This window comes from Manduca sexta, chromosome 26 (genome assembly GCF_014839805.1).
Source record: "Manduca sexta isolate Smith_Timp_Sample1 chromosome 26, JHU_Msex_v1.0, whole genome shotgun sequence".
Classification (NCBI taxonomy): Eukaryota; Metazoa; Arthropoda; class Insecta; order Lepidoptera; family Sphingidae; genus Manduca; species Manduca sexta.
This window is the reverse complement of record NC_051140.1, coordinates 11,389,711-11,413,714: the sequence shown is the minus strand read 5'-3', so window position 1 is coordinate 11,413,714 and position 24,004 is coordinate 11,389,711. Positions and strand designations below refer to the sequence as shown.

Genomic DNA, 24,004 nt, shown 5'->3' with positions numbered 1-24,004 from the left:
AGAATTGGCGCATGGAATGTACTGTGAAGTAATCCGAAATGAGATTCGGAAGTCATCGCCGCACTGTTAAACAGCTGTATTGCATCGATATCTCAGAGGTATTTAGCTGCAATCTCTATGTTGTATATTTGAAAAGAGGTGGTTAGTATGTTCGTAAAGGATATACAGGGTGACGACAATATGACATTAATTTCACTCATGCGCAAGGCTATTGATCAGTAATTATTTTAGAATAAAATTACCAATATTTTTTCCAATTTAAAGATGCATTATAATAACTGAAGTTACCACTAGGTAGTACTTTGTTATTTATTGTTTTTTTTTAATAATTAGTAATATAAAAAAAAATTAAGTGTGATTTCATATTATAGTTATTTTTATGATTAATGATCATTATTCAGACAGTTGCCTTAGTGGCGTAGTTGTATTGCGTGCGCTGTACGACACCGTTCTGAAGCCCTGGGTTCGGATTCCGGGTCGGGCAAAGTACATTTGGGGTTTTCTATTCAGTATCAATCCAGAGTCTGGAATTTGTGCTCTATATTGCGATAGGCTCGCGCCCTCATCGCACACTTGTCATAGGACGGAAAATACGTGATGAAAATTGGTGGCTCTGCCTACCCCTTCGGGGACATAGGTTTGATATTGTGTGTGATCACTAGGCTTACGCCTGGTGACATTAATGTCGCATTGCCGCCCTGTACAAGATATTGCAAAGTAGCAAAGTAATCCTTATTACAAAGGGTGTTATTGATTACTTATTTATATTTCAGTATATTAGGATGTTATGCAAAATCGATCATATCCATTTAATTATCGTTATTTTAGTTAACTAGTATATTACACAATATTTCAACCTTTATACAGAGTTTTACTAATACCTATTTTTTGCATCAACTGTACTATCACAATACGAGAACTAAATGCAATAGTAAAATAATAGTATTGTATTACGCAAATTATTTGAACTCAAAATAAATCATTATATAAAGATTTTATCTAATTATTCCGTGGATTAGTATTCCGTGCATTGATGTGACACACAAAGTTGGACACTACGTGACTGCACCGAGCGCCTGATTTTCGCTAACGTGATGTTTTGAGTGCCAAGTTATGAGTTTGGCTGAAAGTTACGGAAATATCTTTCGAAAACTACCAAAGTAGAGTGGCAAAAAGTTTGATCTAACATTTTGCCTTCTTGACCAAATCTGTGCACGAAGGCACCATTTATATCTCTTTTCATAAGGCGAGTTCGACCAAGCCTTTGTGTGACGCTTTCCAGTTGAAACATGGATGTGTTGCAAGGATTGTAATATGTAGCTTACAATGTTTATAGGAATATATGTATGTAACAGCATTTTGAATCGTTGACATATTAAAACGTGAAGCAAAATCCTTGTACCCAATGGATAATCGCTCGAGTATTTAAGCATTCAATCGAGTTACTTCATGCCTATACTGCATTGATTTATTTACAAAACACCGGCTGCCAGACCTCAAGACACTGTGAGCTCATTCTGCGTAGATCGGACTGTCAACAGCTAAAATTTAAAAAAGTTGTATATTTATAAAATGTAGGTACCTATTGTAACATTGACTTTACGGATGAACACACCTCAATCCCCCCCGTGACCATGAAGGCTGCAAATTCTTCGAAACGTCGGGAGAAAATAATAATATAAAAACCGTGGAAAAAAAAGCGTTTCATAGTTTTATTTTCAATGTCTAACATTCGCGTAAACATAAGAAATCATTAAATGGATATATTTTTTCAAATTCATTATTTTTTGAAACATTATCGAGATTAACAAAATTATGAGGTAATGAATGATTAACAGATCTGTCACCACATCTAGAAATTAAACTTGAAATGACTAGTATGACCTGTTTTTATCTTGAGTATTATAAATATCAAAGGAGAATCTTTAATTAGTACGTAATTTAAATGATATAATAATAATATTATCAACCCTGTATTATATACTGTCCCACTACTGAGCACGGGCCTCCTCTGCTACTGAGAAGGATGAGGCCTTAGTTCGCCAATGTAGCCTACTGCGGATTGGTAGAATTCACATATCCACAAAATTCCTAAAGAGAACTTCTCAGGTATGCAGATTTCCTCACGATTTTTTCCTTCACGGTTAAAGCAAGCGATTATTCACATAGAATACGCACATAATATTAAAAAAAGTCAGAGGTGTGTACCCTTGGGAGTTGAACCTGCGAACATTCGTCTCGGCAGTCCGTTCCATACCCAAATACGCTATCGCCACTTGCTTTGCTATAAATGATACCCTGACAGACTTTACTAAACTTTAACGACTATTATGCACCGAATTTTACCAAGCGAACCAACAATAAACAGAATTCATAAAGTTCTTAATCCATTCATTTCCACCTTTCCAGTAGTAATTAGTGTAGCATTTGAAATGCCGGAGTCTGGACGTTTGCTGGTATGTAATAATTCCTATATTTAAATGGCTGCTGTTGTCTTCTAATGAACAATAATTGTAAATCAATACTTACTGGCTAAATGGAGCGAAAATTATAAACGATGTTTATGTTTATTTCACATAATGCTTGAATAACTGAACGTACAACTAGACAGTATGATTTATCGAAGGAAATTACTTGTAAGTGTAAAATGTATAAACTTACTAACATTGTACAAGCATATATCAAATTAAACGTACGTAAAGAAATATTACTTCTTTTTTTGTCTCATTTGTTTTTTTAAGTTCTGATACATTAATTCTATATTTTTACTAGCTTTTGCTCGCAGCCTCGTCCGAAAATATTGTTCCGGGATAAAAGTCCAGCTATATATTTTCTCGGGGTAAAATGTAGCCTATTTACTTTCCAGGGTCTCAAATTATCCTCATACCGAATTTAATCGAAATTCGTTGGTTAGTTTTTGAGTTAATCGCGTTCAGACAGACAGGCAGACAAATTCAGCGGGAGGACTTTGTTCTATAACACATTATAAGATTTTTTTTGGAGGATTATTTCGTGAAAATACATGTTTGTTACGTAATTTTAACCGTTTACGCTGTGCACGCAATGGAAGCTGTCAAAAGGAATAAATTTTCCCTGTTTTTGCAACATTTTTCATTGAAGCCCCGCTTCTATTGGTTATAGGGTGTTGTTATACACTCTGATATTACAGCCTTCCTCGATAAACACGCTGTTCAGCACTAAAATATTTTTTTCAATTCGAACTAGTAGCTCCTAAGATTAGCGCATTCAAACCACAAAAAAAAACTTTTCAGCTTTATATATAATAGGGTAGATAGATCATATGGTAGAACGATTATATTAAGACAAAGTTAATTTTTGTCCCCATACGGTTGTTTGACGCGGATGAAGCCACGGTTAATACCTAGTGTTATTATAATGTTTACAGAAAGCGAACAAGAGCTGATGTTCACCTTACTGAGTTACTAAGTTTGTGCTTAAATTAGCAACAGTTTTAGTAAGGTTCCTGCGAATGCTATTTGTCCGCAAAGTGTTGGGAACAGTTTCCGAAATCGTTTTTAGTGTTGCATTTACAATTATAATAAATGCAATATTATTGTATAGCATCTAATATTATTTACTATACGTTTTCATTATTAAATCATCGACTCATATTGCAGATCAGAGTAGAGGAGAGCCCCTTTCTAATCTTTGTTCCTTTTCGCTGTAGGGCTTCCTAAAATCTTAGTTACTATACGTAATACATTAGTTATATTTTTCTTCACGAAAAATATTGTTTCGTATAGTGTCTGTCTTAAATAATTTTGTAATAAATATATGATTACCAACCCAATCAGTGTTTTATCACATAAAAACATAACAAGCTTTAATCCTAAATAAACACTGGCGCGAGCGGAACCGCGCACAGAAGTTAGTGACACATAATTTACTTAATTCTTATTATAGAAGTCTCAAGCACGACGTTTATACTTGTTTTACTATGCAAGCTTATGTAACGCTTTCCTTAAACTAAAATGGAACAAAGTTTCCACACTTCGCGTATCTTTACTTCCGCTTTAGTAAGCTACAGAGGTATATGTATTTTGAATGCGTTACTGGCAAACAAAAATATTTTTTTTTATTACATTCTTTAATGCTTGACTGTCTCGGTGGTGTAGTTGTATTACAGTACGATTGCAGTGCTGAAGTCTTGGCTTCAACTCCCGTATTGGGCAGTGGTATTAAGTTTTTCTACTCAGTATCAGAGTGGAGTTTGGTATTTGTATCCGATATGGCGATAGACGGGCTCCCTATTACAGGACAGAATGCTCACAGCAAAAAGTGGGGGTTCCAGTTGCGCATCTGCCTACCCATTCGAGTATAAAAGGCATGAGCGTGAGGGTTTGTGTATATTCATTACACAACGATTGATTTAAATTTTCACACAAATACGGAAATTGTTTTATTGTTGCTTGTTGTGTCAATGTTCCTTAAAACCATCAATTTATTTATTTTATTAACCTTTTATAGATAGGCTCACAATTTTTTTTTATAAAAGTAGTTTTTAACTGTACAAAATGATCATTAAAAAATCTCTAGTAATATAAATTATATTATATTATATTTTTCTCTTTAAGCATACAGTTGACATTATCGAGTTGGCGGAGTTTGCATTGTATCGAGTTGCTGAATTTTATGAATCAACTTTCGTCTGTCAGACTCATAGTTGTGTAGTGTTTCGCAGCAACGAGTTGACAGCGTTTGCGCGTCAACAATGCTTATATGTTTTGATATTTTTGATATCACTTTTGTGTTCTGAACGGTAAGGTAGTTAATACAATGTTTTCAATCTGAGTTCGGTCGGCACTTTCTTTAAGCTTCACTTCGTTTAACATCAGGTCAGTGAAGCCACTTTGCCGAACTTCTATAAAAAAAAGAGTTAATACTTTAATTGTATTGCGGATTTCATAAAAGCATGGTAGTGACGTGGTCAGAAAATGAACAGTATTCTCAAACTATTCGTCAACAATGTGAAGCCTGTTGCAGTTGTCTAAACTATTTCATATTTAGGTTGGTGTGAGTTTGGCTCAAATATTTGTGAAACTTCCATCTGGTGTATCTGAAATAGCATTTGGATTTTCCTCGCCATATATTTCATTTTACTACTATTTACGTTGATTATTAAAACCCTTTTGTTTGAATAACAGCATAGTTTCACTATAAATTATTACAGTGATTACTGTGATGAAAGAGCCGTTTATCAAAGCCGAATGTATTTGTAGCATCAGATAAGTAAATGATGGTATAGTGATTATTATTTATCGCAATGTCTGATGTACTAATTCTAAACTAAATCTATAATTGTATATAATTCAGTTCCATGGATACAATTCCGGCACGGAGTTCTATGTGAATATATAAAAAAAATGTTTTTTGGGGCCTAAAATCGACACAACATTTATTAGTGTTTATGGGTGATCCCACAATCTGCCCAACTACTCACTTCTTTAGTGCTTCGTATTAATAAATGCTATTGAAAATTTTAGCTCACACGAGTTGAAGTGGCGGGCTTGAGGGCTGATTAGTCTCCCAGTCTATGTTATATCGGATATATTTGTTTTAAATACTACAAAATAGGTAGCAGTAGTACTTCAATTGAAAGAAAATATATTGCTTTTTATTTTGTACGAGATAAGCCGTCAAACATAAATGGCATTATTTGAACTATACTTACGTATACAATGTATTAATATTACATTGCCAGAGTAAAATAAGCTTAATGTCTCCTTAAAAGAGATCATATTCATAATTGTATTGTCTGTAAAAGTCAGTCTCGCTTTTCTCCGCTCAGATCCTCTACTCATAACACTATATCCTACGATCTAAAAAGAATGTGAATTAAAACATTATTCTTTTCCTTAGCTATTACGTTGCGGCGAACAAGAAGTTCTTTTTAAATGTAAATTAGCCTTTATCACATCTCTTGATGGTACAGCGGCTATATCCATTACTTTTAACACGAACGTGTGGGGGTTAAGTAGGTTGGAATAGTATAATATTAGTGGCACTCGGTTATGCCTCAAGGCACTCAAGTATAATATTTATATTTAATATAATAGAAATTGTGACGATGTGTGGGTTTGTTACATATACAGAAACTACTGAAAAGGTTTGGATGAAATACTTCACGTCTAGGCCGTGTCGTAGATTCTCCTCCGAGTTATACTTTATACTAGAGGAACACCTTTCAAAAACGCCCTATCATTACTTCATGACAGTTACCTTACGACTTGATAAAGCGATACAAAAAAACAGGTTTTTAATTCGGAAAAATTTTCTTTCGTTTACAGAGCCCTAATAATATCTAGTTATGATACGAGAAAGTTTACAACATGTTATTCGACGTCGGGAAAAATATAAATATGATATTTTTTTAGAACCTCGACAAAAAATATTTAAAAATACCAACCATTTCGGTGCCATGTGATATTACATTGTTGATATCTTTGTAACTACAACCAGATGTTACCGAAAAATGTTTAACTTCGCTAACAAAATTGGACGCAAACATAGGGTCTAGTTTCGCTTGTTCCACCGCATATTAATGAAACAACGATGATCGCAGCGATGAAGCAAGAGCAAACGCTTCTAAATACTCCATATAAAAAAGTATTTTCTCATTCCATAAGGTCGCGAATCGCGCAGTAAGGTCGTGTTATCCCGACTAGGAATAACATTATTATATAATTCTCTGTTCTATTCCTATCATTGTCATTTCAGAAAAAAACGAGAGTCAAAGTAAGCAAAGCAGAATTGGAAACCACCCTTGGGCTATAATAAAATATTATAATTTCTACGACAAAGAAAGGTTCGCTTCACAAATATTTTCTTTTCCATATTTCCCTAGAGGCATGAAACTGGACTTAACAACAATCAGTCGGGTGTAACAGACGCGAAACCTTGTTAAACCTTTACAAACTTGTACTGTTTAATCTTAGAAACATTGTACTGATTGTAGGTCTCTCATATGTGAGATTCCGCCTAGGTAGGTTACTAGGTACCATCGAAATGTCTATTTCTGCCGTGTCTGCCTGCAGAAGTGCGTAGTCACTGTTGTGTTCCGGTTTGAACGACTTTGTAGCTACTGGACATAATAAGACTTAACATCTCATGTCTCAGGTTGGCGAACGCAGAGGAATACCAAACGATATTTTGTAATTTAAGGTGTTGGATGGTATTTCTAGTGTTTATGAGCGGTCGTATCGCTTACCATCAGGCGAACGGCAAGCTCGTCTCGTCATTCGAAGCCATTAAAGAAAACCTTTCACATTTAGTTGATTTTGAGACGTCATATAGGTTGACTTTAAACTACGGCGGTTAGAGATAAGTATTACAGATTTTGTTATGACTTACATCGTTTTCAGTTATCCGTCGAGGCTAAGGAACCTTCCATTATTCCATCCGTTTGGTCGATGGCTTTAATGTTTAATGTTGCGTAAGTGTCTATTGATTATTCACGTTCCGTTTAGACGACTACGAAAGTAGCATATTCAGTCATTAGATAATTTTGAATTTTGTTCGACTGTTTTGTTAAAAATTACTTTCCATATAATGCCAGTGTTAAATATCGGATACATTTTTGCCCTCCGTTTATTCCTAAAATTAATACCTAATTCAAAAATGTTATATTCATATTAAATATGTGGAAGAGACACGCTGTAAAAAAATTGTACATTGCATGAAATGGCTGGTTCTCAAAATTTTGCTCCTGGTATGGTGGGTGTTAAATATAAAAAATAAATAATCTAAAGGCCAGATCTTAACAGGTAACCAATATATTCCCTTGTAGGACTATGCTATAAAAATGTTTTAAATATTTTGCGTGTGAATAAAATCGTAAAGTCAAATTCAGCAATCTTTCTGATGGTAACTAGAAAATAAATTCAACAGAATTAATTTGAAGCTTAACCTAATATTCGCTATCAAACACAAATAAGATCATATAAAACTTTTTGAAGCCTCCTACGCCATGAAACAGTCTCGGGTTAAATAAATATTTTATGCTTAAATGTAACCTAAAATTACTTTTATATCGTACACTGAGAATTAAATACTTTAAGCCTTCTGGGCCTCATTAAGTAAATCCGATGTGCAAAAACGTAACTCAACGAAACTGCTCACGAGAACTACTGAAAATAATTAAATGTCCACATAAAACAATAACTGCAACACCATTAAGGAGTTCATTTGTATTTGTGTACTCATTAAATTATGCGATGCTTAATAAGCCTTACGAATATTAAGTAAAAGTTTGTGCGAAAATTTAGCATATATCATGAATAAAACCCAGGTAATGTATTCATGCAGAACAACAGCTTTTACTTTGCAATTTTGCTCGCAACGCGGTTCGTTCAGAATCCAGCCATATACACAATTTCGCGTGTCTATGCAGGCGTCGGGCTTTTGACTTCAAAGAGGGTTTAAAATTTTTAATGGGTTACAAGGCATGCGTAAAGTTTTTATGTTGGCACTCCTGCGAATGCCGTTTCCAACACAAAACCCCTAATCTAAATGTATGAGTTAATTATTAAGTAGCGTGTGACTACCGTTTGTGGTGTGCGGCTTAGCTCGCGTGATGAAAGTGTTTATTTTTTGGAGAACTGTGATACTTGTCGTGAAAAGCAACAGGATACAGGTGGCTACTTATGCTTATAACTTATGGTGTCATCATGTGTTGTAGAAATGTATCTTATTGAAGTATCATTTATTAATGAGGTAGGTATATTTTAAACATAAATTGATTTAATAAAATTAGTGACATAAATGTGAAATGTGATTAAATTTTTCTGAATATCCGTAATGTGGTTGTCTTTCAACCACTGTTCTATGCAAGAGGTAATTATAATATCAACTGTTGTGGATACTATAGATTTTGAATGGTAAGCTACATTTGCTTGTTCATCTGCTGTGTTTTCCGAAGCCGATAGGTTGTTATTCGACGTCTAGAGGCTGTGTGATCGTTGCTACATTGTTATCGTAAAAAAGCATTTTGTATTTTTATATCTCTAAAAGGTTGCAAATTTTATGTTCACCTAACCAAATTTTATGTTCACTAAAGGTTGCCAATTATTTATTCAAGTCGTCAAAGTACTGACGTAAAGTGCCCGATCTTATTATTGCAATAAATAAAATAACTTTTTCTTTTTGAGTTGAGGCGTGACGTATGAGAGACCGAATACGAATCCATGCCCTATACACATGAAGAAAATGATTCACATATTATCCTCTACGACTCTGCGTAGTATTAATAGATAAACTTTGATCCATTACACCCATCCAATACTCAATAAACAAGGTTATTATAACAACTGTAGAAAAATTACAACAATAAATTCTCAAGGAATTGAATTAAAATCTGCTCTAAGAGAGATTAAATCCGGAATACGCGGAACAAATTTATCTACAAATCCAATTCGGCCCGCGCAGGGTAGTAATAAACTTCAAAGACTGTTAACCCGCGGGCAAAAAATTACATAAGTAATAATACTGTATTTATGTTCGCATTGCGGCCAGTAGTATCACATAATGTCTTTTTTACTGCGAGAAAAGGGAAAAAGTATTATTAATGTTGTAGTTGACCAAAACGAAATGTGGTGCGTGTTATTGTCCGTCACGTACATACATATTTTAAATAGAATTGAGTTATGGATATGTTTATGTGTGTTAGTGGTGAAGTGAGATCTAGAAGCAAGCCTGTTTCAAGTTCAATATGGCTCATTGGAAATAGATAATCTTCATGTGTGTTTTAATCGTGCTAGAATTATATATGTTGTATACTGAAACCAGGAACGAATCAGATGTATGTGCATAAAGTTGCGAATTCAATTATTAATACGAACGTATCTTTGTACAATTGACAACAAAAACAATATTTCAGATGCCAGATTACTGCGAATCGATAAAGTCAACGTTAACTTCTGAAATGACTTCTATTGGCAACTAATCTTAGAACTTGTAACAACCTTAATTTCGTCGACATGAACTACAGAATAAGAGGGCCAAATATAATCAGGTCAGCTGCGGTGCGCAGGTTTTGTTTAACGGTTATTTTTATTCGAGGCTGGATCAGTTTGGCATTATGAAAAACTACACAAGTACTTGGGATAATCCGTCCTGCTATTATTATCAATGTAAAGTTCGTAAATAATTGTAGATGTTTATTAAACTTAAAGTTCATTCTTCGGCGGCGATAGCCTAGTTGGTTGTAGAACGGACTGCCGAGACGAATGTCCGCAGGTTCAAATCCCAAGGGCACACGCCTACGACTTTTCTTAAAACTTATGTGTGTATTATTTGTGAATTATTGCTTGCTTTAACGGTGAAGGCAAACATCGTGAGGAAACTTGCATACCTGAGTAATTCTCTATAGGAATTTTCGAGATTTGAAGTGTACCAAATCGCACTAGGCCAGCGTGGTGGACTAACGCCTAATCCCTCTCAGTAGTAGAGGAGGCCTGTGCCCAACAGTGGGACAGTATATAATACAGGGTTGATATTATTATTATTATTATAGATTCTTCGAAACGGTTTTATATGGCATTTGGCACACACATCAAAAATGTTCTAGATTAATATCCTCGGTGCAAGCAGTATCAAATATGATCACAGTCAATAAATTCCTTAGTAAAGTGTGTTATTTTACTGGGCCTCCATTACACCGCTTACGTACCCAAGCATAGAAAGCGTAATGTAGTGTTATACCTCTACTGGCCCATAAGGGAAAAGTCGAGATGCTACACACTGTGATATTTTACAAAACAATTGCATTTAGACCACAGTAAGAGTTGGATTTGTACCTCATTTTTCTTCTCATTCTATACGTTTGTTCACTCAGCCCGCTTGGGAATATAAAGATATTTTTTTACACAGGAACCAAATGTTATATCGGATATAAGTGTGCACAGTGTAAAACTGACCTACTGGTAGAATCCGTAGAAAGAATTTAGAAAATACTTTAATAATAAATTGTGTGCCCCCGCGGCGTAGTTCTATTACTGCTCTGAGGTTCCGAATTCCAGTCAAGAGTCAAAGTGATGTCCCATGCCTAGACGGTATAAAGATAAAGGTGTTGTACATTCGTGATGGCACATATCATAATATTTGTATATTGATTTTTTTCTACAAAAGCTGTATTAAAATATTACGTCTGCATGACCTCTTCAAATGTTCATGATTTAATATAACCTGGGGTTTCTTACTATCTTGATTATACATACATACCTTACTAGTTCATTTAAAACTTATATCGTAACACGTTTTGCGTATGACTGCCTCGGCTTCGAACCTCGGGTCGGACGAAGTGATATTGGGTTTTCTACAGTATCAGCCCGGTATCAGGAATTCGTGCCCGATATGGTGATAAGGATCGTCCTCTATTTCATCATTGGATGGTATACAGAGAGCATAAAGTGAGTGCACGGGATGCCCTTCTACCTATGCATTCACGGATAAAAGGCATGAGTGTGTGTATTTTATATATTATGAAAAGTACATAATATGATGATACAAGATTTTCTTAGGCCACATAATACTCGTTTTCTATCATCTCTTACCGAGTACTAACAAGAACAAATATCTATTTTAAGCAATACAAATAACACACGCTTCAAAAACAGTACAAGCGAAAGAAGATAACGAATGTAAATTACATGACTTCGTGATCAAAGGAACTATATTGCGTCATTATTAAAAGAAATAGTCTTCGTAATATTTATATAGAAAAACAGTAATTGTCATTCCATAATGTTCATGCACAACATTATTAAGGAGGTAAAAAAGATAAAAGAAGTAATAAAACTACGCATGCGTGATGTAGAATACTGCACTTCTCAATTATACATACATAAACTCAGTTATACAATGGTACTGGTTCCCTCCTACGTCCCTAGAGAGGGCAACGGCTGAACGTGTGTCTGCTTCCACGAATAAATATCCGTTTAAATACTATGTATCTTGGGAAAGTTTATTGTAAGAAGAATTTACGGTTCTTTAAGGCATAAACAGTTTGCTGCGGCTCTACGGTCACTTTGTGCACTATATTAAAAATAAACGACTTACTACAAATTAGATGGTACATTTTATTAATTACTATCTTTTGTTCACGACGTTTACCTTATTTTTTTTATTACTTTGAATGGCGAGACGAGCTTGCCGTCCGCCTGATGGTAAGCGATACGACCGCTCATAAACAGTAAAACACCATCCAATACCTTCAATTACAAAGTATTGTTTGGTAGTCCACTGCGCTCGCCATCCTGAGACATGATATGTTAAGTCTTATTATGTCCAGTAGTTACACTGGCTACAATGCCCTTCAAACCGGAACAGAACAGTGTCACACTGCTGCTTGGTACCTACCCAGGCGGACTCTTACAAATGAGAGACCTACCACCTGTAAACTAGACCTGGCAACTTGTGAGTTGTGATAGAGATTGTTGGGGATACATAGCCTAATTTCCTTCATAGGTCCTCAAACTGTCTCCAGACTAAATTTAATCGAAAACAGTTAGGTAGTTCTTAAATTTATCGCGTATAGACAGATAGACGCGGCGTCGGACTTTGTTTTGTAATAATAGGTTATGCCAGTGGCTCCGCCCGAGTAAAAAAAAACATGCTTACTTTTAGCAGTAATGTAGCTACCTAGTGATTGTTTTTGAATCACTTCAGTAGTTTCAGAGATTAGTCCCTACAAACCCAGAAACAAACTTAAATTTTTTTCTTCTTTATAATATTATTATAGATTATACACATGATGACACATTGCTTAGTTTTTAAGACCAGCCGTCTTCATAATTTCAGACACTGGAAATATCAATCCCGGATATTATTTAATAAAATATATAAAACAACTGTGTCCGATTTACGAATCGAATATTTTTCTTAATTCTGAAGATCCGCCTTTTGTCTGTCTGCATCATCCCTCAGATAACTTCAGTGTCGGATTGTGTTAGAATAACCTGCATAATGAACTCTGTTATCTCCAAAAGCGTAGGCAGAGGTGCAACTGATGCATTCACTTTCCACCGTGTGTAGAAAGTAAGTCCATTGATATATCGATGGCGATATACCGAGCACAAATTTTACACTCTGGACTGATATTGAATACAAAAACCAGTATCACTATGACGGATCTGTAGACCGAACCCGAGACCTCAGCACTATAAACGTATCGTAATACGAACACGCCTTAATGGCAATATAGCTTTTGTTTTGAACTATAATTACAAACCATTAATCATAGTCACGAATTTTCGACCAGTATTCGAAATACATTTTGTGACATACATTAAAGTGACTGTAAAATAAGGCTTCCACGTCTCCGACGGTTTAAGTCTAGAAAAGTTTGAACTACGTAATTGGCAGATAGATAGAGCCGCGTACTGACGTTATAGAAAAAAATGCTGTAGTTTGTTTCCTCGGTTTGCACTGCACAAAACGTTTTTGTATTTTTTACGATTAATAAAATAAAGGTGACCGGGTCGTTTTAAAAAATAGTTATATTCTTAACAATTTTTTGTGCGCGACATCGCCGATAAAACGCACGAGAGCGAGTTGCGATGGTATGGCCACGTAAAGAGGAAGCCATCTGAATACTTAGGAAACTTAGCCCTGCAATTAATCCCATCCTGGTCGAAATCGTAACGAGATAAAATAATATCTGCATACATATGTCACGAAATAAACAAAGCTAATATGACAACATCAATGACCTTCGCATAGGTTTTATAGCATTAACATATCAAAGAAATAATGTTCAGTCATTACTGAACATTATTTCTTTGATATGAGAGTCATTACTTTTGTGAATATAAAGCTATTTGTTTAAGCTTTGATGGTGTTTATCAATGAGTATCATTCCTTGGTAAGTTATGTAGCAAGGGCCAGTAAATAAAGTGCCAGTCTTAAACCGAGGTTTAGATTAGCAAGAAAACTTGCAGATTTAATTCTGTAAGTGATTTTCATCGAGTAAACAAACATGGCAAGCTGTAAATTTGGAAGTTGTCGTATTTATGTATATTTATTCAACTATTGCTATTAGTGTAAACACATTCAAAGTTCTTCCGTAAAATATTGCTGTGAGCCTTGCCAGTCGAAATATAGCTTTACTGATAGTTGCTTGAACCTCTTGAAATCTCAGCTACTAAACAAAATAGAACAGACTGTTACTACAAATTGGTTTTCAGTCAAACACTAATTCTATCGTGATTGAATAATATATTTCGTATTATTTCACCTTCAAATAATATATTTGTACAGCAATGGCCACCACATTGAATATAGGTGGAGTAAAATATTATTACCGTGCTTAAATAACCTAACACTGGATTCTAGGAAATAATTTTAACAGTAATTAACTTGTTATTCTAATTAGTTGTGATAATTATTTATTTGATCTTCAATTCTAATTAACTATTACACACACACACATGATCACGCATTTATCTCCGAAAGGCTATACAGAGGTGCAACCACGGCACCCGCCTTACGTCAAGTGTGATCCGATGCACATTTAGGCGATGAGCCTATTTTTCAAATAGCATATAAGCTACATTTTTTTTTTGCTCTGAATGACGAGACGAGCTTGCCGTTCGCCTGATGGTAATCGATACGACCGCTCATAAACAGTAGAAACACCATCCAACACCTTGAATTACAAAGTATTGTTTGGTATTCTACTGCGCTCGCCATCCTGAGACATAAGATCTTAAGTCTTATTATGCCCAGTAGTTACACTAGCTAAAATATCCTTTAAACTGGAATACAATAATGATTTCAAACTGTTGCTTGGCGGCAGAAATTCCCGTTAAAAAAAATGCCGTTAATTTGCGCAAGTGGAAAATATTAAAATTTTTCATTAGGTAGCGCTAGTCATTCAGAAGGATTAAGGTTCGTTATAGTGATTTAAGGATTTTTGTACTGAAAAAGCTTTGCACGTAGGCGAATCCGTGAGCGATGTCTAGTGAAATAATTAGTATTACTCCTTATTATACACATGCTACATCGAACATACAAACATTAAACTTAAACTACTCGATTTAAAACCAAAGAATATTTTTTCTTTCACAGTGCCTACAAGCTCTAAAAAGTAAAATGTTTTTTTTCTTTTTACGCAGTCCTATGTTAATGCAAATATTTTAGCTTATAATCTATGCTTGAGTTAAACACTTATTTTGGTTTACACTACATCACATTTTAAATTTTCATGTCGACCGTATTAACATTCAAACTCGATTGAGTTTATATAACATAATAACTGAACGCCACTAAAATTGCAACTTTCTCCATCATATTATAGTTACAATGACGCAGGTTTCTTAATGCAGCAAAAATATTTGCTCAAAAAAGAAACTTCAATTTTTCAACCTTATAAGTACAACGATATAGAGTAATTATTTTTAGTCATAATATTTATGCATGTTTAACAAAGACGAAATTGCAAGTTTTAAATTTTAAACAATAAATATTTTATGCAATTATTTATTGTTAATTAAATAATCTTTATTTATTTTAATTATTTGTATTGCTGTTATTTCATCAAGTATATTGTTCATCTTCCTTCCACAATATTTAGAAATAGTTTATTGGCGCCCAACGAGTGTTATGTATTATTTGAAATCCGACGCAAGCTGTATTATTTTTATTCTATGTTAAACCATGTAATATTTAATTTTCACTGTTGATTATCTTTTATTAAACAATTGTATACTCTAATTAACTAAGCGTACCTTTTATTAACAAGCTGATTACTGCCAATAAGACATACATCCTCATTATGATTTCAAATTACTTGTTTTATCACATATCACAGTCGATTCATTCCTTCATAGATGGTTATAATCACTTCTGTTCACTCGCGATAAAATATAGCCCCCTTATTATCACGCTAAACTTCGCGTAATAATTTGTGTTAGACGGACACGTAAGACGACTTTATCCGGCGGCGGCTAGCACAGAACTGAAACTAAGTTCGCTCTGTTCAGCCGCGCTCGCAATCGCTTGCCCCACACCCATCTGCGGTCATTGCTTACAATTTTCGTGACCTTATGAAACCAGTCGATAATCGCTTTTACTGGTAAATATGACTGATAGTCTTTGTATCAAATTACATATTTAAAAGTAGGGTAATTGGAGCTACTTTGTGTTGTTTTTGTTGTATTGTTGTATTTGTATAATAGTGTCTAGTCTGGTTATTTATGACGAAGTTTGTAACCAACCGTTTTTACTCACAAGAAGTTTGAACTTATTTATTTATAAAACTTTTTATATTTCTAGCTATTAACATGGATATGTCGTGTCTGTGTTACGTGAATCTAATAACTGATATATGTAAATATATCGTTACACACATCCAAGTTTATACAATATAATACCCTCGCAGAACTCAAATTTAATTTAAAAGTCAAGCAGTAAAGTTATTAATATTCGCGAAAAGCTAATAACGTTTTATGAAGAATTTAATTTCCTCGTTTTACTACGGTCTGATCATTTAACTGTAAATTGCGTTTTTGGTTGTGAGAACTTTAAATTGCAAATTTGGTTTGTGGTTATTGATAGAAAAAAGTTTATACAAATCGAAAACTCAAATCGCGCTGTTCGATTTTAATCTGATCGTTAATATTTGATGATACATAAACCACTGCTGTAATTGAATTTAAAGTCCGTAAAATTATTTTGATTTAATTATATTATTTTTTTTTATTTGGTTCTCCAACTGAATGCTCCTTTTTGGCAAGCCTTTAAACAGAAATACTAATTATAAGTGAATAGCATATTCTAAACACGTGAACACAGCATGCGTAAACATATCATATAAGGTATAGATAATCATTTTAAGTATAACAATGTGACAAAAAAAATTAACATATAACATGAAAGTTGATAATACATGATTAGAACATAATGGTTAATGAATGAATGAAATGAATTATATGGAGAAATTAATTTAAAAAATGTCGAATACCATAATACAGAAACGTTTTTATCTGTAAATATATGTTGCAGTGGCGAAAGGTCCATATGACCCGATTCCTGCCGACTTCCCTTTATCTAGAATTTACGTGGAATCTAATTATCATCAGAACGATTTGCAGACCATATTCATACATATCAGTACCTATATATTGTGTCGGATTCCTTTTTAGAAAATAAAAAAAAGTTTGTCTTTATAATTCCTTTAAATTTCAACCATTTCCATATTTTAAACACCTTTCCATTTTTGTTGATTTTGCCCTTTTATGGTTTTTCTGATGAAAATTATTACTTTATAAATATCTTTTCGCCCTCATTCCGCTATACTGAAGCTATTCCAACAGCTTAACATATCCTGTAATCCCTTATTAAGTTTAAATGATATCGACCCTTATATTCTTTGCAAGCGGACTGGGGAGCGACATTTTTTCTACACATCGAATAGGTCGTTACGTTTTATTATTATTGTACGATGCAATATCATAGAATGAAGTGGCATCCATAAAATCATAAACACTGTCTGATTTCTCTTCATTCCTTACAAATTTCTTATTCCGATGAGTTTGCCCGTTCGATTATGAATTTGGTGTTCAATATGTGTCACTTGATCTGATGTCGTAAGTGAAACAATCGTTCTTTTTTATGGATCCTGTTCACAAATGTATTCGAATAAGTTTTATGGTATTCGGAAATGGATTTTGTGAGGATTCCGTACGATACTGCGTTGGTTGAGTGGGATCTACATTACCTAAATATATCTTTATACTTATATTTTATTCGTATTTCGAGTTAAAGAATTACTTCAATACCAGGATATTGAGAGGTAATTAATATTCGTTTTTCTTTTGCTTTTTCATTATAAACAAATTATCTATATTCAAGTGTTACAAATGCAAAGAAATTGCCTTTTATATACTTACATCGAACCATTAAATGTTTGAATTGCTAAAATATTTTGATTTATTAATATAATATTCTTTTTTTGTACAACATTCTACCTTTTTTATATATACAAACAGTTCAGTTATAAATAAATAATATTTTATAAAACTATTTTAAAATAACATATTACAAATATTTTTTCACATTTGTACGAAGTACTAGAAACCCAATTTACTAAAAAGTGTCGTGTATTATTATGTGACGACCTACTCGACTCTTGTAGACAGCATAAGAGCCAATTACGCTTGGAGAGGGCGCTATCAGGGCACATTCTGTAGAGGCTCCAATATAATATCATGTATTCGTAGTAACCGAATCACAACTTTATGCAAAATGCTATTATAGCAGATAATTCTCTGGAAATTCTTAATCGATTCTTAAAATGTTTGCTTAGTCTAAACCTATTATGTCCCTTTTAGGCTACATTTCATTTTATTTGATTTTTATTACGAGAACTGCCTCTCAAGCCTACGAAGCTGGATTGATGAAATTTCGTATAGGCCGGGTCTTTTATGTAAATTGGCGACGGAAAATGATTTAGGGTTAATCGATACTCTCGTTGGATACCGATTACCATCAGTTATAGGGGAATACGCCTGCCATGCTCGCCTTAAAATAAAATCGTTTTACCTCACATTACTGCATTAATAGAGACACACATCGCACTTTCATCCAAAAACGGGTAAGCAGAGGTGCAACTACTATCAATATATTGGTCACAAAGTCCAGCCTCCGAGCTATACTGAGCAGAAAACCCAAATATCCGTTTGTACGACCCGGGATTCAAACCTGGGATCTTAAAGCCATATCAATTTGCCACGGAGGCAGTCAAATTTAAAATAATTCAAAATTAATACAGTTAATTTAAATAATTTAGAAATAGAAATGTAGCGCTGGTAGTAAGTAATCTTCATTTATCAAATTACATAGTATGAACTATGAAATAAAGTGCCCTGCCGCGTCCCTCTATCTGTCTGTTTTTCTATCTAAATACGATAAACTCAAAAATTACTGAACGGATTTTTATAAGCCGTTTTTACCAATGGACGGATTGATTTAAGAGAAAGGATTATGCGTATAATATATTCATTAGTTTGGTATGAATTGGTTAAAAATAACGATGAGTGTTGAAGATGTTCAAAAAAATCTAGACGATTGGGAGCTTTTATTGAAAATGTAACCTATGGATATAACAAAATAATGTTGGGTGGAATCGTTCCTCTTTTATAGGTCTACCGAAAAATGTATAGTGGCATAGTCCATTTTTTAAGAATAATATATAACCCATTTTTATATTTAAAAAAATGGTCCCGTACAACGCAGTAATTAGGAATAAATTTTGATCGATACCTTAGCCCTTACAAAAGAAAAATCAATGTAGGGTATATATATGCTGCATTACACGTATAAATCCCAGGGCGGGTTAGTTGATATTAAACACACTTAATTATTATAAAAAAAAAACAATATGATTATATCTATTAAAATAACTTCTTTAATATTGTTTGGATTTACTCATAGTTTTCTGTAATAAATAATGCTCAAACATGAATGAAAATAATTGCAGAGTGGATGACTTCTTACCTCACGCTATTAAAAAGGTCAAGGAGGGAAAATACATGTATATTAATAGCTAGATAACCCTGTCCACTATTCTCCTTTTTAGAACTATAATTAGGGTCATATAATAAATCTAGATACTCCTATTATTAAGTTTGTAAATTGTAGTGTAACTGTTTACATCACTACCACGGTACATTAACTATTAACTATGAAACCGTTTATTAACAATCACATGTACCTACTATCTACTCTAGTTATCGAAATATTATTCTTTACCTACACTCATAATAACTACAAAATATATTAACAATTTAGAGAAATGCTAGAAAAAGTAATTTATATTGGATAATTCGGAAACGGATCAGCTCCGTTCGTGTGTCGTATCAGATGGGGTGTAATCGGTTCTTTAATGGCAGGGGGTGAACATTTTCTTCGACAAATTGGCCGAGATGCAGCACAGAAGTGGTAATGGAGCGAAGGGCACGTCGCTTCTTCGGTATTACCGGGTGACAACCGGGCACAACCGGCACAGGCGGCGCACTCCCAACGCTTTATCACTTAATTTGAATCGTGTCTTGAATATAGAACGCTGGCTGCCCTTAGAATTCGAAAATTGTTAATCTGTCCTGCCTGGATATTCCAATTCCAATCTAAGACGCAATAAACGAACGCTGGCTCCGAAATAAATTTAATACAGAGTCCCTGTTTCACAGTCGCCAGGTTAAATAAATTCCGAATGAGTTATCTGATAAAATGTAAATAGATGGAATATTCTTATGTCTCTCCGATGTAATTGTTCGGGGATTCGATTATTATTTTTGATTTTCGAGTATCACTTTACATAAATGAAACGAAAACGTTTGAATTTGAACGTTTATCTGAATATTTAACTGATCGAATGTCTGCCAATAAATCGTAAAAGCAAACGCGTACTAAATGAAATTTACGATACCCTCATTTGGTATCGAACAAACCGGATAACGGATATGTTACAACGATCCCGGCTCGTTTTTATTTTAGGCCGGTTTTCATGTCGTCTTATTATTGCGTGTGTGATATTTCAGTGCGCTCATGAAAATTCTTGAGCTTATTTAAATACAAGTGGAAATGAAATACTCGAAACGGCTGTGTAAAAACGGCCGCGCACGCTTCGCCTTTCAAAATAATATTTGCGTATGTAAGCGTACCATATTTTTAGTGAAAACGTTGTTGAAATGACAACCCTCACTTCCCTCTAAATCAAACATGCATAAATCCAAGCCGCTCCCTTTACGCTATTATGTCAACCGAAGCGATTTATGATCGCATCTAAGAGATTTCCACAAGGGAGAATATTGTAGAGTAAATAGTACTGAGCGCTCTCAAGAATATATCGACATTATAGCCTACACGACAGTTGCAACCTTTGCCATCTTCAGATTTATCAATAAGATTACATTTAATATTCATGCTCTGAGCTGTTATATTTCGGATATTAAACTTTGACATGGGCTTGGTCATATCTTATAAAGAAACACAGTCAATTGAATCTGAAAATATAACATTTTAGTTTTTGCAAAAACTTTACCACAATGATGTAAGCAATTTCCAAAATTAAATTATTTCCAAATTACCATAACCAAAGCAATAACAGTAATTAAATCATAAATTTCACATTGAGTGCATATGACCGCAAAATGTTTATGTATATTATATTATATGCTCAAAATACTAATAGTAATAAACAAGCTTTCCGACCGTCGAGGTTTATGTCTGGATACTACGTCAATTGGAGACGGGCTGGGCCTAACGTACAAATCCTCTAGTTAGTGACTAGGTAGACAATGAAATTATCGCCTTGGCTTCAATATGTGATATATGCATTGGCATTATGTTGTTCTATTGATTATGGATAGGTATATTCAAGTGAACATCACGAAATCGTCGTAGTTGATATTATAAGTCGATATGTTACTGAACTGGCCTTAAGTATAATTGCGTAATAAAATACGGTTTCAAAGAAAAAAGATGGTCGTGGGAAGACAGCTCGCATAACAAAAAATAATTGTGGAGATCAAGAAAAAACAATGTAAACAAATACATTATGTCTTTTTCCCCGAATTAGGCAGAGGTACAATAAAGTCATTTATTTGTCACTAATGTTCCGTCCCTCGATGTGTTAGGGGGTGAATTTAGGCCACCGGGTACACTTTTTAAACAGCAACTTCTGAGAAGAAAAACTACTTTATTTGACCTAAGATTCGAACCCAGGACAGGGCAGTGTCGTACGGTACACGCGATGCAATTACGAGAGGCAATCGACAACCGCAGAGCAACATTTTTTTACTGTAAGACGTAGGCCGACAAGGGCTGTCCATTCAGGTCGTAGAGTGCATATATAACACTATCTGTAACAATATTTTCATCATCGTGTTTCTACTAGTTATAATATTTAGACGGCATCATAGCTCCAAGAAATATCTCATAGAAATATCACTTTTTTTTTTTTATTGTTTGTATAAAATATTTAAGGGCATGTTTTTAAGACGTTCATGTATTAACTTAGGTAATGTGACTCCGACTTTGCGAAAAAGATCTTTAGAATTAAACTTTTTCTTAGAATGAGTAACGAAGGTTTTCATTCGAAGAGAACTTGCGCGCCAAGTGAAAGTAACTGGAGTTGTGGATTGACTGTGAGGGGTCGTCTGCAGGGGAAAGTACACAAAAATGCTATTGTAATAGTATTAACTGAAAGTGTGAAACTAGATAATATGTAAGTATTAAAATTAAAATCTTATTTGTTATATGCTCCTTTGCTGGTAAGGCATGGGATCCGAAATGTTTTTTTTTCGGAACAAAGATTAATGAACTGACTATACTACGAAAGAACATAATTATTTCATTATTTTAAGAGGCAACCGTTTGGAAACTGTGCATTTTAAGTCTATACTAATAAATAAAACTGAAAGGTTTCATTGTTTGTTAGTTTGAATGCGCTAATCTCAGGAACTACTTAACGGTTTTGAATTTTTTTTACTAATAGGAAGCTACATTACTCCAGAATGCTATTATAGACTACTTTTATCCGACAAAATATTTATCCGGAAAAAAAAATCTCACTCGGGCGGAGCCACAAGCAAAAGTTAGTATAATATAAAATGAATATCATTACCGTAATAAATATGATCTTGCACGTAAATTTTAGATCTATTACATGAGAATATAGATTATAAAAAAGTCAAGATAATAGATATATTATTCAATAAGCAGCATAAATTGCGGTTTTGATTTGAACCCAAAGAATTGAGTTTATTACAAATATGCTGGAAATAAAATTGACCTAACAACTTTATAAACAAAGTAAAATTAATTTATTACAGGACTACAGTGTACAGATAGTTAATAAATAATTACACTCAAAATCGAACGAAAATTAAATTTAATTACGCATCATTTATAATTACAAAATTACTTGTCTTCTTTGTTCATACAAAATATACATAAGTTATTTATAAAATGTTGACAAACGGTTTCAATATTAAATGCTCGTAAAGCGAGGTGTACACTTTACCCCAGGGGCACCTGCCGTCTGTTTAATGGCCCAGTAATTTAGCTGCAATCTTTTATAACACACTACAGTTATGGTGCTCGGTTAATTTGTTCCAAGGATTTGTTCCGATGTTTATTTTGCTATATTCTCTTGCTCATTCGCTCTTATACCACTAAATATAAGGAATTAAACTTATCATTTTAAGCTTGTTTCAGAAGCGACTAAGCTTAGTTTTGATCTGTCGTCTACCTGATGTAAATTTCCTTTAAGGTCTTATTATAAATGCATAGTTAAAACATTCAACAGTAAATTGCTAGTGAATTTTGTTAATTACTGTATGTTTTATAAATGTTAATTTTATAAGAAAATAGAAATATGTGGTGATTTTATGTTATTACATCAATATTACATATATTATAATTTTGCCAATCCATTATGTTTCTATTTCAACAGTCTGAATCATGTACTTATACTGATGAGAGGTGTTACAATTGCGAGGGGCCATCTAGATAGGTAGCCCTGTCTATTTTTACCGCTAAGCACCAGTGTGCATTGCCTTTGTTTTCTAGATAGAAAGACATTGTAACCAGCGCCATTACTACTGTATATGAGCAGTCGTTTCGCTTAGCATCAGGAAAGCTGCATGCTCGTCACGTCATTCAACTGCAATAAAAAAACGATATTAATTTGTGACATGTGTAATAGGAGTTTATATCTAAAATAAAATATTGTTGTGTTATTCCAGTGATCCGAAAAGTGATTACGAATCGGTGGTGAAGGCTGGCTAACCTATAAAGCTTGTAACGACTGACTCGACTTCGCTTTCAGCCACTATTTGACACAGACGACCCTATAAATATCAAGAATTTGCGGTCTTTTACTGGCCACAAATAGGTCATGGCATCCTTGTACTATCTACTTGAAAATTGTATTGATGATGTTACACAGTCACTAAATAAAGGAAGTTGATATCAGATAATTTTG

At 33.9% G+C, this 24,004-nt stretch overlaps 1 protein-coding gene across 1 annotated transcript in view; it reads right to left on the bottom strand.

Moving 5' to 3' along the window:
* The window catches only part of LOC115449797, a 31,795-nt gene extending 15,842 nt beyond the window's left edge, over positions 1 to 15,953 (bottom strand). Inside the window, exon 1 of the mRNA XM_030177689.2 lies at positions 15,744 to 15,953. Coding sequence (XP_030033549.1) covers positions 15,744 to 15,789 — 46 coding nt within the window. The 5' untranslated portion in view covers positions 15,790 to 15,953. The remainder of the gene's footprint in view (positions 1 to 15,743) is intronic.
* Between the last annotated feature and the right edge of the window lie 8,051 nt (positions 15,954 to 24,004).